Source organism: Sinohyriopsis cumingii, chromosome 6 (assembly GCF_028554795.1).
Source record: "Sinohyriopsis cumingii isolate HCF-2022 chromosome 6, ASM2855479v2, whole genome shotgun sequence".
Taxonomy (NCBI): Eukaryota; Metazoa; Mollusca; class Bivalvia; order Unionida; family Unionidae; genus Sinohyriopsis; species Sinohyriopsis cumingii.
This window is the reverse complement of record NC_142966.1, coordinates 72,243,317-72,262,603: the sequence shown is the minus strand read 5'-3', so window position 1 is coordinate 72,262,603 and position 19,287 is coordinate 72,243,317. Positions and strand designations below refer to the sequence as shown.

General features: G+C 35.9%; 1 protein-coding gene across 1 annotated transcript in view; it reads right to left on the bottom strand.

Moving 5' to 3' along the window:
* LOC149797191 (intraflagellar transport protein 88 homolog) overlaps positions 1-19,287 on the bottom strand; it is an 81,527-nt gene that overhangs the window by 22,110 nt on the left and 40,130 nt on the right. The window contains exons 15-17 of the mRNA XM_089961871.1: positions 9,371-9,440; positions 8,359-8,475; positions 3,095-3,203 (exon numbers count right to left, since the gene is read on the bottom strand). Of these exons, the coding sequence (XP_089817997.1) occupies positions 3,095-3,203; positions 8,359-8,475; positions 9,371-9,440 (296 nt within the window). The remainder of the gene's footprint in view (positions 1-3,094; positions 3,204-8,358; positions 8,476-9,370; positions 9,441-19,287) is intronic.

The following is a 19,287-nucleotide window of genomic DNA, read 5'->3' as shown; positions in this document are numbered from 1 at the left end:
TTGTTCTACTGATGAATATACCTAACAAATTGCAAATATTCATATCTGCTTGCACAATGCACAACTTTAGATCTGGGTCTATGCAGTTTGTCCAGACTTATAAGTGAGCATATATGGTAAATGTTTGTATAAATTACACCCCTGGAAGCATTTAGAGGTGGTCTATATGTGCAAAGGTCTTTATGTACAGGTAGCTATGCAATATGTCTAAACTTCATAAACTATGTCTTTATATACTGCTGCTTTTTATATGCAAGTGACTAACTACGGCTGGTTTGATTGCGTATTAATTACCACCTATACCAGGTCATTCTTCGCTAATCTCAACATATACATTTGTTTCTGGACTGAATAAGACCATCCGATAACACAATGTGAAATTCAAATTTCCCTAATCCTTTAATGGGCCTTTAAAAATCATTTAAAAGATGCTATCTTGAATTTCTTGGGCTATATATATATAGCTTCTCGAGGGTCAGTGGTTCTTTCTGGTGTTCTTCCTCCACCGTTAATACTGGCTGCCATGTATAGCCTATCATGTGCTGAAAAATGGCGTTAAACCCTACAACAACAACAACATAAGTAAGGACAATGGACTTTGAAGTAATCATACTTTTTATATATAAAAAGGTAATAAAATCGGTCACTAACATGAATGCGTCTTCTTGCTATTGCATTATATATGAATTCTGGTCAGAAATCATTTGAAAATACCCGTCACTGATATTTCTGTACACCTGACCTTTGACCCTATCCAAGGATCTCCAGGCACAAAGACCAATAATGACATTCCCCTCTTTGCAGTTGGTCACCATAGGGGCTTCACAATAATTACACAATTTTACCAAGCTTTTGTAAAGGGCATTTTGATTGGTTAAATCACCTGATGAAGAAAAAAAATCCTATTAGCTATTAGTGCATATCCTCAGATAGATATTACTGCTGTGCTCATCTTGTATGCTTTTACAGTATTTGTAATCAATGGTTTAAATACAATTATTTCTTTCTTGAGATTCTTTATTATTTTATAACTATTTTTAATTATAAGAACTGAACTTCATATTTTTACAGGATTTTTTAAGCCATGAAGCTAGAAAATTGGTAACACACTTGGCATGATTGACTTCTCCATTTCTATGGCCTTTCCTTCATTGTGGCCATTCATTTGCTATTTCCATTCATTCACTACGGCTGTTCATGCAGCATCTTATACATTTTGAAATACCTGTTACAAAAGCTTTGTAAACACTTGTAATTATTACATAATGAAACAGTTGTTGTTGTTGGCCAAATGCCATTCTTCACCACAAGATATTCTATACATGGCTGCCAGTATATCTGGTGGAGGAAGAACTCAATAAAACTCTGGGAAGATCCAACAACCCACAGGAAGCCACTGCCAAGCTTTTTCAAATACCCACATTTGTTGAGCCCGAGACTTGAACCAATGTGGACAGAGGTGAACTGTCAGTGATCTGTAAAGGCAAGTACTTATGACCACTCAGTAACTTGGGAATAATGAAAAAACCAAATTCATAGACAATAAGCACAATTAGAGTTGTTGTTCTAGGGTTTAACGCCATTTTTCAGCAAACGATAGGCTATACATGGCGGCCAGTATTAATGGTGGAGGAAGAACCCGGGAAATCCCCGAAAAGAACCACTGACCCACAAGCTACTGGCAAGCTTTCTCACATACCCACAATGGCCGAGTCCGAGACTCGAAACCACGCAGACAGGTGATTTAGGACCTGCAATAAATCAGTTTTTTTGGCATTCTGTTGCAGAAAATAGATATGATCTTAAAAACTGTATCATACTGAAACAAAAAGCACACACCAATAAATACCCTTTTCTTTCTGTATTTTATAGAAGGCATCTATGGTCTTGACCTATGCAAATATGCCAAATTTGTATATTCAACTATTACTTAAAGGGGCATTTAGTGACAGGGTACATTTATCCCATACTTTCTATCTGAAGATACTCAAATGGGCATTTAGTGACAGGGTACATTTTTTATTCCATACTTTCTATCTGAAGATACTCAAATGGGTATTTAGTGACAGGGTACTTTTATCTGATACTTTCTATGTGAAGATACTCAAATGGGCATTTAGTGACAGGGTACTTTTATCCCATACTTTCTATCTGAAGATAATCAAATGGGTATTTAGTGACAGGGTACTTTTATCCCATACTTTCTATCTGAAGATACTCAAATGGGCATTTCGTGACAGGGTACTTTTATTCCATACTTTCTATCTGAAGATACTCAAATGGGCATTTAGTGACAGGGTACTTTTATCCCACACTTTCTATCTGAAGATACTCAAATGGGCATTCAGTGACAGGGTACTTTTATCTCATACTTTCTATCTGAAGATAATCAAATGGGCATTTAGTGACAGGGTACTTTTATCCCATGCTTTCTATCTGAAGATACTCAAATGGGCATTCAGTGACAGGGTACTTTTATCCCATACTTTCTCTGAAGATACTCAAATGGGCATTTAGTGACAGGGTATATTTTTTCCATTCTTTCTATCTGAAGATACTCAAATTGGCATTTCGTGACAGGGTACTTTTATTCCATACTTTCTATCTGAAGATACTCAAATGGGCATTTAGTGACAGGGTACTTTTATCCCATACTTTCTCTCTGAAGATACTCAAATGGGCATTTAGTGACAGGGTACATTTATTCCATACTTTCTATCTGAAGATACTCAAATGGGCATTTAGTGACAGAGTACTTTTATTCCATACTTTCTATCTGAAGATACTCAAATGGGCATTCAGTGACAGGGTACTTTTATCCCATACTTTTCAATGTGAAGACACTGACTTGGTAATAAAATTACAGCTAAGAATAGCACAATAAAATGCACAACGACCTAAAAATGTTTAACTCATTTTGGATTGCTATGACAATTATCTATGCAAAATGATAACTTTTTTCAAAGCATTAACTACTGAAATATTTCACAGGTGATCACATTAAATTAACAGGGAGGTATAAAAGCCCCAAGACTGCAAAATGTATCGCTTAGATTAATCCTTAAGATGTTTGTTAAAAATCCTGGAAGGATACATGTCTGCTATTTGGTATATGACTTCTGGACTGTTCCTTAAGATAGCATGCAGCTTGTAAAAACAGTCAAGGGCATCCTCTAGCCTGCCAATTTTCTTGTTGGCCAGACCTGAAAAACAGAATACTGGATTTATTTGCTCTAATTCCCATGTATGTGTAACATGATTTGTCAGTTTGAGAATGCCACATAAGACATGCATTCCTCAGTCATGTGGCAGAAAAATCTAACAAATTTACTTCAACTTTTACTGTCAAAAGCTGATTGCCTGAGTGTGGTTATCTCAGTCTCTGCATTTAGGTTTCATGGCATCATGATATGGAACAAATAAAACTCATACAGTATGTCAAACAATAAATATGAATTCTCAAAAATGCATCTATAAAGTGGGGATGTAGGTAGCAGGGAGTATATTTTTCAAGTGCTTCTCCAATTGTCTCATTCAAAGAAATACTCTGATTTGGAAGAGTATTTAGACCTTGCTAATCTCTGCAGCACGGCATGAACAAGAAATGATTCTGAAATTGTTTTAATACACAATTCATTGAGCAGAATTCACTACAGATGCTACTGAAGTGATATCCTGGTGGCAAATAGGAAAGAAGGATCCAGGGAAGTAACTGGGAGATTATGGTTAAGGGCTATTTGGAACACTAATGTAGACAAAAGTCATCATGAGAAATATCACTCTGCTCCATGCTTTGCGTAAAGTATCCTATGGTATAGCACTTTCAATTTTTATACTCCTTATTCTAGCACCCTATTGCCAAGCCCTGAATACTTATACTACTTATGCCACTACTCTATGGCCAAGTCCTGAATTCTTATACAACTTATGCCACTACTCTATGGCCAAGTCCTGAATTCTTATACAACTTATGCCACTACTCTATGGCCAAGTCCTGAATTCTTATGCTACTTATGCCACTACTCTATGGTCAAGCCCTGAATTCTTATACAACTTATGCCACAACTCTATGGTAAAGCCCTGAATTCTTATACAACTTACGCCACTACTCTATGGCCAAGCCCTGAATATTTATAATACTTATGCCACTACTCTATGGCCAAGTCCTGAATATTTATAATACTTATGCCACTACTCTATGGCCAAGTCCTGAATTCTTATACTACTTATGCCACTACTCTATGGTCAAGCCCTGAATTCTTATACTACTTATGCCACTACTCTATGGCCAAGTCCTGAATTCTTATACTACTTATGCCACTACTCTATGGCCAAGTCCTGAATTCTTATACTACTTATGCCACTACTCTATGGCCAAGTCCTGAATACTTGTACTACTTATGCCACTACTCTATGGTCAAGCCCTGAATACTTATACTACTTATGCCACTACTCTATGGTCAAGCCCTGAATACTTGTACTACTTATGCCACTACTCTATGGCCAAGTCCTGAATTCTTATACTACTTATGCCACTACTCTATGGCCAAGTCCTGAATTCTTATACAACTTATGCCACTACTCTATGGCCAAGTCCTGAATTCTTATACAACTTATGCCACTACTCTATGGCCAAGTCCTGAATTCTTATGCTACTTATGCCACTACTCTATGGTCAAGCCCTGAATTCTTATACAACTTATGCCACAACTCTATGGTAAAGCCCTGAATTCTTATACAACTTACGCCACTACTCTATGGCCAAGCCCTGAATATTTATAATACTTATGCCACTACTCTATGGCCAAGTCCTGAATATTTATAATACTTATGCCACTACTCTATGGCCAAGTCCTGAATTCTTATACTACTTATGCCACTACTCTATGGTCAAGCCCTGAATTCTTATACTACTTATGCCACTACTCTATGGCCAAGTCCTGAATTCTTATACTACTTATGCCACTACTCTATGGCCAAGTCCTGAATTCTTATACTACTTATGCCACTACTCTATGGCCAAGTCCTGAATACTTGTACTACTTATGCCACTACTCTATGGTCAAGCCCTGAATACTTATACTACTTATGCCACTACTCTATGGTCAAGCCCTGAATACTTGTACTACTTATGCCACTACTCTATGGCCAAGTCCTGAATTCTTATACTACTTATGCCACTACTCTATGGCCAAGTCCTGAATTCTTATACTACTTATGCCACTACTCTATGGCCAAGCCCTGAATACTTGTACTACTTATGCCACTACTCTATGGTCAAGCCCTGAATACTTATACTACTTATGCCACTACTCTATGGTCAAGCCCTGAATACTTGTACTACTTATGCCACTACTCTATGGCCAAGCCCTGAATTCTTATACTACTTATGCCACTACTCTATGGTCAAGCCCTGAATTCTTACACTACTTATGCCACTACTCTATGGCCAAGCCCTGAATTCTTATACTACTTATGCCACTACTCTATGGCCAAGCCCTGAATACTTATACTACTTATGCCACTACTCTATGGCCAAGTCCTGAATTCTTATACTACTTATGCCACTACTCTATGGCCAAGCCCTGAATTCTTATACTACTTATGCCACTACTCTATGGCCAAGTCCTGAATTCTTATACTACTTATGCCACTACTCTATGGCCAAGTCCTGAATTCTTACACTACTTATGCCACTACTCTATGGCCAAGCCCTGAATTCTTATACTACTTATGCCACTACTCTATGGCCAAGCCCTGAATACTTATACTACTTATGCCACTACTCTATGGCCAAGTCCTGAATTCTTACACTACTTATGCCACTACTCTATGGCCAAGTCCTGAATTCTTATACTACTTATGCCACTACTCTATGGCCAAGTCCTGAATACTTGTACTACTTATGCCACTACTCTATGGCCAAGCCCTGAATACTTATACTACTTATGCCACTACTCTATGGCCAAGCCCTGAATTCTTATACTACTTATGCCACTACTCTATGGCCAAGTCCTGAATTCTTATACTACTTATGCCACTACTCTATGGCCAAGCCCTGAATTCTTATACTACTTATGCCACTACTCTATGGTCAAGCCCTGAATACTTATACTACTTATGCCACTACTCTATGGTCAAGCCCTGAATACTTGTACTACTTATGCCACTACTCTATGGCCAAGTCCTGAATTCTTATACTACTTATGCCACTACTCTATGGCCAAGCCCTGAATTCTTATACTACTTATGCCACTACTCTATGGCCAAGCCCTGAATACTTATACTACTTATGCCACTACTCTATGGTCAAGCCCTGAATACTTGTACTACTTATGCCACTACTCTATGGCCAAGTCCTGAATTCTTATACTACTTATGCCACTACTCTATGGCCAAGTCCTGAATTCTTATACTACTTATGCCACTACTCTATGGCCAAGCCCTGAATACTTGTACTACTTATGCCACTACTCTATGGTCAAGCCCTGAATACTTATACTACTTATGCCACTACTCTATGGTCAAGCCCTGAATACTTGTACTACTTATGCCACTACTCTATGGCCAAGCCCTGAATTCTTATACTACTTATGCCACTACTCTATGGTCAAGCCCTGAATTCTTACACTACTTATGCCACTACTCTATGGCCAAGCCCTGAATTCTTATACTACTTATGCCACTACTCTATGGCCAAGCCCTGAATACTTATACTACTTATGCCACTACTCTATGGCCAAGTCCTGAATTCTTATACTACTTATGCCACTACTCTATGGCCAAGCCCTGAATTCTTATACTACTTATGCCACTACTCTATGGCCAAGTCCTGAATTCTTATACTACTTATGCCACTACTCTATGGTCAAGCCCTGAATTCTTATACTACTTATGCCACTACTCTATGGCCAAGCCCTGAATTCTTATACTACTTATGCCACTACTCTATGGCCAAGTCCTGAATTCTTACACTACTTATGCCACTACTCTATGGCCAAGTCCTGAATTCTTATACTACTTATGCCACTACTCTATGGCCAAGTCCTGAATTCTTATACTACTTATGCCACTACTCTATGGCCAAGCCCTGAATACTTATACTACTTATGCCACTACTCTATGGCCAAGTCCTGAATTCTTACACTACTTATGCCACTACTCTATGGCCAAGTCCTGAATTCTTATACTACTTATGCCACTACTCTATGGCCAAGTCCTGAATTCTTATACTACTTATGCCACTACTCTATGGTCAAGCCCTGAATACTTGTACTACTTATGCCACTACTCTATGGTCAAGCCCTGAATTCTTATACTACTTATGCCACTACTCTATGGCCAAGTCCTGAATTCTTATACTACTTATGCCACTACTCTATGGCCAAGCCCTGAATACTTATACTAATTATGCCACTACTCTATGGCCAAGCCCTGAATACTTATACTACTTATGCCACTACTCTATGGCCAAGCCCTGAATTCTTATACTACTTATGCCACTACTCTATGGTCAAGGCCTGAATTCTTATACTACTTATGCCACTACTCTATGGTCAAGCCCTGAATTCTAATACTACTTATGCCACTACTCTATGGTCAAGCCCTGAATTCTTACACTACTTATGCCACTACTCTATGGCCAAGCCCTGAATATTTATACTACTTATGCCACGTCTATGGTCAAGCCCTGAATACTTATACTACTTATGCCACTAATCTATGGTCAAGCCCTGAACACTACTAATGCAAGTACTCAATGGTCAAACCTCAGTTTGTTATATTAGTTATGTTAGTACTCTATGGTCATGTACTGAAATCCTATACTAGTTATTCTAGCACCATATGTTCAAGTTCTGAATTCTTATACTACGTATGCTATACTCTCTTTAATTTATTAATCATTACTATATAGCCACTTTTGTGCTGACAAGCCATTAAACCTTACAGAGAGAGACAGAGAGAGAAAGCACAATATATCATCTATGTCTGATGCAAATGAATAGAAACTGAAGAGAATAGTTTCACACATTACTAGAAACACAATTTGTATGCCTCTAGGATTACAGGTGTTTTTCCCTACTATACAAGTCATGACATGAGTTGTGGAAAAAGTGCATACTGGCTGCATCCAGCACATATACTGTATTCCATCATCTCCTTGGCAAAACAGGGCATTCCAGTTAAAATTACTCTAATACTGTGCCTGAGGTTTCACGGAATACAGTTAAATGACTTTCAACAACTTTAAGTTTCCAAACAGCTGCTGTCATTAGTAGAAAATCAAGACCAAGGTCTCACTATGTGCTAAACAAAGGCTCAACCAAATAGGCTTCTTGTTAGAAATGTCTTGCTTACCCAGGTTATAGAGTGCTTCTATACATGATGAGTCGTTGTTGAGTGCCTCTCTGAAGAACTCCCTTGCTTTCTCATGGTCTCCTTTTATAAACACTACATTCCCTTTGTTTACCAATGCTGAAAAAAATAGACATGTTAATTGAGAATAAAAATTCATGGATAAAAAGGACACAACTCAGTTTTATGACAATTTTCAGCTTCCCCCCGCAATCAATGATTCTTCTAAAATATTTGGAATAGTACATGGGATTGTAACTGATCAACTGGGAATACACACTTCAAGAGTAAATTATTCAAACTGAAATTTTATATTAGGAATGGGGATCAATGACGCTGAGATCAAAGCACCCTCTGTACTGCAAACTCGTGCAACAATTTATAAATACAGAGAGGTGTGTGTGTCTGTGTGTGTGTGTGTGTATGTGTGTGTGCATGTGTGTGTGTGTGAGTGCATGTGTGTGTGTACTTTTGTAAGTGCTGTGCTTTGAACCCATGAGAATCCTGTCCACTGAGGGTAAAGACATTAGGAAAATCTGTCATTTAATTAAAATAAAATCATGTAATAAAAACTAAAAAAAACATCATCTGTAGGGTATAAGACAAAACATTACTTGCAGTGTTATATCTGTCAACAGAACAATATTACAAGCAGGATTATAACTGTCAATAAGACAAAACATTACATGCAGGTTTGTATCTGTCAACAGGATAAACTGTTACTTGTAGGGTTACAACTGTCAATAAGACAAAACATTACATGCAGGTTTGTATCTGTCAATAGGATAAATTGTTACTTGTAGGGTTACAACTGTCAATAAGACAAAACATTACATGCAGGTTTGTATCTGTCTATAGGATAAATTACTACTTGTAGGGTTACAACTGTCAATAAGACAAAAGATGACCTGCAGGATTATGTAATTAGACCAAAGCATGATTTATGGGGTTATATCTGTTGTAAGGACAAAACATGACATGTAGGGTTTTGTCTGTCAAGAGGACAAAACATTACCTGCAGGGTTATATCGATCAGCTTGCATGGCCACTTCAGCGTACTTATCAGCTTGAGCAAGGTCATTCTCCTATAATGAAGAGGGGAAAAAAAATTATTTTATTTTTAAAAGTAATTAAAAATATCACTCAATTATGATGCAAATTTGATCATCAAAATTTTAGTACAAAAATATCATAAAAATATTAATTAAAATAGACATGCATGGCACAAAGCTTTTTTTTTTTGTAAACATTCTTAGAGCATATTAAACTCATTTGCATTAGATACATACACAGTATGAAGTAGTATGTATATACAATATGTGATTTTATTCCTCAAAAGAAATGACAGGTTCAACCTTAATATAGAATATTCTTAAAGGCCTAGTTCACTCAACAGCTAAATGTTGCTGTGTATCCATCTTACATAAGTACTACAAACAAGCGATTTCATTCACACTAAATCATATACACTGCATCCAAGCCACAATGCTTATGCTTCCAGTGGGCTAGGCCTTAATTAATAGTCCAATTCACTTTGCAACAACCTTATTACTTTGGTTATATTTTAATGCATGTCCTTCAAATAAAGTGATGTTGTTTATTTCATCTCTCTCTATCTCAACCAAGGAAATATGACAAGAAGTCTTCTGTCTTTGGAAGACAACAATACTTGTAATATTTTCTGTTAGATAAGAATTTAAAGACAATCACTGTGGAACCCAGTGTCTAACTTGAGACCACATGCTTGTCACAATAACCACTGTTTCTGACTTTTAAACATGTTATTGCAAAACTTTAACATTGCTGATGAAGCTGTCACCAGAAAATGGACAACGATATCTCACCATGCTTAAAACAAAGGCAAGGCACACAAGTACTGTAACGCTTCCCCAAACTGAATACTGTTGAGATCCAAAACTTTGGCCACTGTGCAGAGGTGGCCATCAGTACTGGGATTTGATTAATATCAGAATAGCCTTTTTAGGATATGAGTTGCAAAGATGGCCAACTTGGGAGAAATTTTGCTGTAAATGTAATCAAGATTACAACAACTACAATATCTTCAACACACTTTACTGAATGGAAGGAAAAAACACCCTAGTGTGATGAAAAGATAAGACAAAAGCAATTATATGAGATACACTACAAAAACAAAAGCAATAAAAACATAGATTTGTAGTTGTACATAGCTATTCAGAAAAGGAATACAAAACAAGACAAATGGAGAGTAATTTGCCAATGTAAATATACTCCTATTTCTCCTGTATTCCACACATACCTTCATTATAGAAATAAAATTGTGGTAAAAGAAAATACAAAACACTTCAGAATAAAAGTGTAAGTAAAATTATTTGTCAAAATGCATATCTTTCAATAATAACGATAATCTGTACTAAGTTTCACAGCAATTCCGTCAAAACTGTAGGAGTACTGTATATAAATTTAAGTCAATTGGGCAATAATTCTTTATTTAATATTTACTGAAGCATAAAGGTTTATCAATATGTACATCCATAGATGAAGGCCATAATACATACCAAATATATTCACTTATAAGTCAACTCCAAAAGCAAACAACATAAACCCTGATCTGCCATTGTATAATGTAATACAGATCAGGATCTAAGAGTCTGCAGTTGGACTAACCCAGTAAGTGAGTATATATGGTAATATGGTACCAAGTGATCAATAAAAAAACTGCAGGACAGGTTCTGTTTACAAGATTCTATGATACACTGCATTTACATAGTGGATAAAAAAAGCAATAACTCCAACAGTGATGATGAGAGGACAGTGATATGTCTATAGGTATCTTAAGATGATGACCATAATATGTAAAAAATTTCATGGTAATCAATTGAAAACCTAGCTGCAATCACAATATGTCATAACATCAGCTCAAAAAGAGTTATAACTGCACAGTAATTTGTCTGCAGTAATTTATCTTTAGATGATAACCATAATATGTACCAAGTTTTGCAGCAATCCATACACAAGAGGCCCAAGTTGGCCTGGTATCACTAACATACATAAACTTGTGATTACAAAGTCATATAATGAAAATGTAGAGGAGAAAGAAAAGCTTGCATGATATAGTTGCTACAGTGATAGTTTCCTTTACCATATATATATATATATATATATATATATATATATATATAGGAACACTTTCTCTGCACAGAAAGGGCAAGTAATTTATATAACCAGTATTCTCCCCTGAATCTCCTTCTGCCCATGGGGACCTGGCCCTGATTCATAGTCCATCCTATGAAATACTTACACTTACTTTGAATTGCAAGAGGAGTTAGTGTGTGCAGTTAGCATGAATTGCTGGCTCTGTCTCAATTTGTCCCCCCCCCCCCGACAACAAAAAGCCATAATTTTGAAACCATTGACATCCACTGCCATAGGAGCTGTGGTCTCAGTGGTTAAGGCATTGAACTCTTGACCAAAAGGTTGCAGATTTGATTCCCACCATCTGATCAGCTTTGATCCTCAATAATGTGTGTCAATAATGTATTTCAATCACTCATAATCCAGCACATCTGATCAGAAATATGGCTACTAGAAGATCACTGAGATCATTTCTTCAGTAGAATTAGTGAAAACAAGATTTTTAACATGGCCACTGCAGTAGCCATATTGGATGTCCAAGCAGTACCAGTTTCATTTAGGACCAGCTAGACCTTGGAATGAATGATTATGTGTGTAATGTTTGAAGGCAATCCTCTAAGAAGTTTACGTGGAGCAGTAATAACAAACTTGTAGTAATGGGTAGATGGGAATGGACAAAAGTACAGCCCATAAAACCTTCTAGTCTATGACCTGCAGAGTTAAAATAGTTAATATAAGCCCCTTTTATCTGTTTCTAATCGCAATCTGTGACCATATACAGCACTAAATCTATCATTTTGCCTTAAGAAGACTGTGTAATCAATACAAGTGAACAATAGTGATTGGTCAACTTGCTCTAGAATGATGTGACACAAAACAGCAAACCAAGCCATAGTCAAGGAAGATAATGCAGTCTGTGAATTTGGACAATCTAACTCTTCATTAAATTTTAATGGAACATTTTATAAAGAAGTTGGAAAAAAATATTTCTTAGAAACTGATTTTTAATCTATACATAATGTTTAAATAAAAGTATCAAAAAACTACATTTTGAAGACTGTCTCCTAAGTTGACCTTAAAAAATGCATACACCTTGCAACTTTGTTAGTAATAGCTGAAAAAGTTGAGCAATCCATCCATGTCATAATTTTATAAAAACTCTGAAAAGTGTCAATGGTGACAAAATTTAAGACCAACACTGAGAAGTAGGTCCAAGGTGACAAAATTTTCAAGAAACCATCAAAAGCAGGCTGTTGGTGAAAAACTTTAAAAGTGTTACACATACCCCTTCATCACTGTATGCACCAACACTGCAAATCTGGTCCCAATATGCTTTTAAATTTAAGTATACAACCTGACAGGGTTGCGGGCATGTGTATTGGCTAGCAGTAATTGTTGATGAACTGACATAGAGACTGAAAATGTGATGTGTGTGTGTGTGTGTGTCTGTATATATATTTTGTAGAGACGTCTTCCAAATAAATTCTAGTAACATGTACTGATTTATATAATCTCATAGACAAAAAAACAGGCTGCTTAATAAAGCATTCTCTCATTATAAAGCCATTCTTTCTAAACATGTTTCCTCTAATAAGATGTATATCGTCAGGAATTACATTGTATTACATAATAGTAAACAATTACATGCATAATGTACTTTGCTATAAGGCAGTCTAACTACAAGGCAGTGTATTTCATGGCTCCCATGGACAGTGTTATAATGAGGGAATACTGCACATCAGTACTACAATGCATGGTGAAATATAACAAATTAAGATTACATCAAAAAAGAGGTATCATTTTATATGGATCATATTTTTAAAAAAGATATAAAAAGAAACACCATTAGGCCTCTGCTAACTTGTTTAACTGATATTTGTCTACTTAGCCAAATGCAAGAGCAGGTGGCCAAGAAATCTGTGTCAGTAGAATGCTTGTAGTAGAAATATCTCCCAATGTCATTAATTGCATAATTGTTTCTATGCATTCTATTATTGTATCTCTATCTCTGATGGTACATCAGAATCATTCCTCCAAAACTGGACAATTCTGTAAAGGAGTTTTCTTATATAAAGTTTATTTCTTTTTTTCTATTTTGTGTTAATGGCAGTCATATTTGAAGGTGGACTGGCATCACACAAATAAACTAGAAAGCCCTTAATGCATGGATACTTTCTATCAAATGTTGGAAAATTCTCTGCCTTCTCAAAAGAAGTTGCTGAAAAGTGATTATTTTATTAACAGCAGTGATATCATCATCATTTGTACGTATCTGAAAGCCCTTAATTCAAGGATGCTTTTAGTAAACTTTGGTTTAATACAGTTGAGTAATTTTAGAAATGTTGCTTAAAAGTATTTTTTAAATTTTTTTAGCAATGTTGGCCATATTTAAAGGTGAATTAGAATCATTTTTATAAAACTGAAAGCCTTTCATCCAGGATACTTTCATTAAATCAGGTTGAATTCTGTTTTTAGAGATTTCTGAACAGAAGTTGTTGAAAGGTTGTCTGTTTTTAGAAATCGCTGTGTATCTGAAGTCAGAAATCAGACTGACAGCAAATGCAAACATCTGTAAGCCCTTCATGCAAAGATGCCATGAAATATAGTCAAATTCTGTTGAGTGAATTTAGAGAAATTGGTGTTTTAAGTCTCTTCAACTTTAGTAATGATAGCCATAATTTCGATGTTTAATGGGCATCAGTGAACAAATTGAAAGGCCTTCATCTGAGTATAACTGTCAAATGTGGCAAATTCTGTTGAGTAGATTTTTAAATGAAAGTTATTTAAACATTTTTATATTTTTTGTAATGGCAGTCATAGTTGATGCTGAACAAATTTTAAAGACCTTCATGCCAGGATTCAAATTTGGTCTAATTCTTCTGAGCAATCTTTTAGAAGAAGTTGTTTTATAAGATTTTTCTATTTAATGATGGTGGCCATCTTGGATAAAAGATCAGGATCATCTGAACAAAATCTGATTGGCCTTAACCCCAGAATGTCTGTAAACTCATGAGCAAATTTGGTCAATTGGATTTTGTTGCTGTTGTTGTTGTGTTTAACGCCATTTTTCAGCACAAGATAGGCTATACATGGCAGCCAGTATAACTGGTGGAGGATGAACCCTGGAAAACCCCGGGAAGAACCACCTACCCACGAGAAGCTACTGGCAGGCTTTCTCACATACCCATGTTAGCCGGGCCTGAGACTCGAACCCACGCAGACAGAGGTGAGATGGCAGTGATCCAGAACGGTGAGCGCTTTAGACCTCTCGGGGCCCCAATAGATGATGGATGATACATGACAGATGAAGGACCATATTACCAGCCTACATAAGCTATTAAAAAAGATGACTCACCGTTAACCTCTAAACTGAGATACAACTAAAACTTGAATAAAAAAAGTGATATAAAACTACTTGAACACAGCCATCTTACCAAAGGAAATTGAAGACTGCTAATTTCAAAGAATTTTGTTTGCATTGCTTTAATATACTTTAGAAAAGCTTTCAAGCCCTGATTTTATTACCAGACCTTAAGTCTGGACTTAAACTTTAGTACCAACTCAAGCAATCTGACTGCTGAAATTTAGACATAAAGCTGGCTATAAAGCGTTCATACAACATGTATATGAAGAACTGTTTTGGTGGAATTGGGACCAGAACTATTTTTACTGATGATCAAAAAACAATTTCCTCCCATCATTCTATCTTTGTGTATCATGTCTTTGACTCATTAAAATTTGTGATGGTTATTTTTCTTTTCAAGTTTCTGACAGTCTCAGTACTGGCACCTGTGCAAAGAATAGTCTCAGTAGCAGTTGCCCTAGATAACCTCCCTTGCCAATCATAATTACATGAACTCATTCATTGAAACAGTGTGGTGGATTTAGGCAAGGTCACATTATCCAATAGGCATAGTAGGCACTATGCCTAGGGCCTACTAAACCTAGGGTATACGAACACCATGTAAGTAAAAAGTGTTTACCTGTGTCCCTACAAAGACCTTAATCTGACCCTATCATTTCATCTAATGATTTTATTCATGGTGTATTGAATGTTTTAGATTTATTCTTACAAAACACATATACAAACATAGCATGCATACAAGCTGTGCTGAGTATGAGGAAAAAATTGAGCTTGAGGTTTCAAAATCTATTATCACTGCTCCAGCAAATGTTTGCATATTAGCCAAATAAATAACTACCAACAAAAAAACATTTTTAAATATGCATAAGAACTTGTACTCTACTATCAGATTAAGTTCTGATGCTTGAGTTCAGCTAATGTCACAAATGCACAACCTGCCAGAACTGTCCTAATCATGTAAGAATGTTGGAGATGGCAGATAACCCCACTTTAAAGATCCTGCTGTGACTTGAAGCACGCTACTAAAACCTGTAATGAAGGCACTAAGTCAATAAAATCAAAATAAAAGAAAGGTAAAATACCGTAGCTGGTAAATTTATGTCCCAATTTCCATCATAATATGTTGAAGAATACCCCATCAAAGACAGAGCTCAATAAGACAAGTTCCGATAAAAAAGGGTCCAAAATCAAGAAACAAGGCCAATATCATTGTTAAGAACAAAAATGAAGAGACATAACCTCTATAGGACAAATCAACATCTGATGACAGTGTTCAAACCAAATTGCATCAGATGAAATTGAATAGTCTCTGATTGAAGTTTCTTACAAGCAACTCTCAAAGGAAAATATACAAAAATCACTAACAAGGCCCATAACTCTTGTCAAAAATCAAATAGGCACATCTATGTTAAAGACTGTGTCCATAATGAAATAGGCACATCTATGTCTATTAGTCTGTGTTCAAAATGAATTAGGCATCTCTATGAGGGTTAGTCTGTATTCATTATTAATTAGATCAGAACATATGAATAGTTCCTAAGCTTTGCCAGTGACAAGTAGCTTTCAAAGTGAAGATATGACATTGAAAAGACGAAGCCAATAATATTAAAAATGTGGTAAAAGAGGCAAAGCTCTAAAAGGTCAATCTTGGTCTGCAAGACAGCATTCACACAAAATTGCACAAGCTATGCTAGTTATAAGAAACTGTAAATAAATAATCATCAACATCTCAAACTGATCAAAACAAGGGCTATAACTCAGTCAAAATGGAGCTGCAGAGATAAATCTTTCAAAAATGCACATGTTCATATAAATAAGGAAATTCAACTGCTAAACGGAATTTGATTATGTCCAATGGTTCCAAAACTACAATGGTTAAAATAAGTGCATTGAATGGAGACATGGACAGATGGCAAAGGTGATTAACCCAAATCTCCATGTAGGACCATAACAATCCTGCAGACACAAGAGTTATCAAAACATTTTATTTCTGCCAACATATTTTTTAAAACAGCCAATTTATTTTTGTGGTGTTCTATGGGATTGAGTGGGGTGGGGTGGGGTGAGTTCCATTTCCAAAAGCAATATTTCCGTTGGTATATAGCTATGTTATTAGATGGTGAAAGAGAAACAAAGATATAAATAAGCAGTAAAAGTTGACTGATACCTCTCTTTGCTGAAGACAAGAAGGTGTAAACAAAGTCAGTATACATAATACTTGCAAATTATTTATTTTATCATAAGAGTATTACATTCTGACCTACTGTTATTTAAGTGATTTCTTATCATTAAATTTTTAAATTATTGAGCTAAAATTATGCTATGTCAATTATTTAAAAAACAAATATTCTACCCATGCTTTATGTTAGGAATACCCCACAAGATTATTTTTACATATTTTCATAAAATCTAAAAGAAACAATTATTAAGATCTGTGCACTAAATTATTTTCTCAGCTACTCCAGACAATCAACTTACTCTATTTTTACAATTCAAAATATTAAAAATGTGAAGCATTCTACATATAACCAAGCCATTGACACACTGTACATACTGGCAAGCAAGTTGCATCCAACTGCAAACTGCATAGACCCATATCTGCTGTTGCATAATATGATAACAAATCTGTGACCTTGCAGTTTGTTAAGACTAATCAGTAGAACAAATAATACAGAATCTGACAGTGACCCGCTGGCACCTTATGTGATGGCAGATCAGGGTTTACACTGCTTTGAGTTGGAGATGACTAGTATGCAAGTATATGTAACTGTTTAAAATGGCAGGTTAGTTTTATTCCACACATCCCTTGCAGATTGTTTACATCTTCAGTGCATGAAATTTTTATATGAATCTGCATGCACAATTTTCACAATGTGATTCTGTACTCATAAAACAACCATTGTAAGATATTTAACGAAAACTTAGATTCAGTGTTCTCTCTAGACAGGAATGAAAATGGTGAATAATAACCACTTATATTGGCATAGTGAGAGAAAGTGGATTCGAAATCTTAGAAAGCTTTCATCAAAAGCGCTGTTGGTCACAATACAGTCTATTCATGTGAAAATGAGACACAACAGTTCTCAATATATAAAAAATCTGGTTAAACCCAAGCGTCAGATTAGTATAAAACTAAGATTCATTAATTTGATCTCCACCTATTCCAATGTCATATATTTCAACAACAATTTTAGAAAATAGATTTCCTCAATTATTTTTTTTCTTCACGTTATCAGGTAAATTGGATTACTTGGTAATCCGTATGAAAAGAAGGGAAAAAATATGGTTTTAGTATGTGATTTGAAGTGACTATAAACCAAGCATACTTGCTTCGTCTTGAAAAGCGACAGCTTATCCAGATTAGACTGTATTGGATGATTCACAGAGTATGCAGCACTAAAAACTGAATATAACTGAAATATCATAAGTGCATCACTGAAAATGCAGTAATATAAAATCACTGCATACCATATATAATCACTTATAAATCAAATCCAACTGCAAATTGTACATACCCACATCTGCTGTCATATAAAGCACTGGTAGATATGGATCTATGTTGCTTGTTAAGAGTAATCAAAAGAATAAGAAATACAAACCTTGATCTGCAGCACATTATACAATGGCAGATCAAGGTCTATGTTGTTTGCAGTCGAACTCAACTTGTAAGCAATTATATAAAGTAAGTATACATTTCAGTACTGTGCAATATAAAAATGCAGGAACATGCACTAGAGAAAACACTGAAACGATTGTAAAGCTGATCTGGATTTAGAATGGTTTCAAAACTGAAAGGTAATTCTTCTTATTCGCAGTTGTTTCAAACAATTAAAATTCACCCTGCTTTCTCATTACACTTTTAAGCAAGAAAAGAAAGTTATTATCAAGTGCTGTTACTAAGTCTTATACATTACTGTGATATGCATCAAAACATACATATTCATTTAGCATCCGTAATTTGCCAGATGATAGTATTTAAAATCATTGGCATTGTTTTAATGCCTCCCCTCTCTCCCCGAAAAATGACCAGTGCAACTGCTATGGTTTGCCATTAAAGATTTCCATGCTATTTAGCATATTCTCACTCTGTTATCGCCCTCTGTAATCGCCCTCAATGTCAGTGTTGTCCAAAGGTCAATGGAAAATCTGTCACATACATCAGATATTTTTTGCTATAGATGCATATACAAAGTTGGGTCAAAAATATTTGAAAATGTAATTGTAACTTAATTTTTGTACACCTTACTCCTAATTACCTCCCATGGACCATAGGGCTGGGAGCTGATTGCTTTCCATGGACCACAGTGGTGGGATCTGACTGCATCCCATGAACCACAATCAAAGGAGCTGATTGCCTCCCATGGATCACAGTGGCAGGAGTTGATTGTCTCCCATGAACCACAGGTGGGAGCTGATCTCTTCCCTGGACCACAGTGGTGGGAGCTGATTGTCTC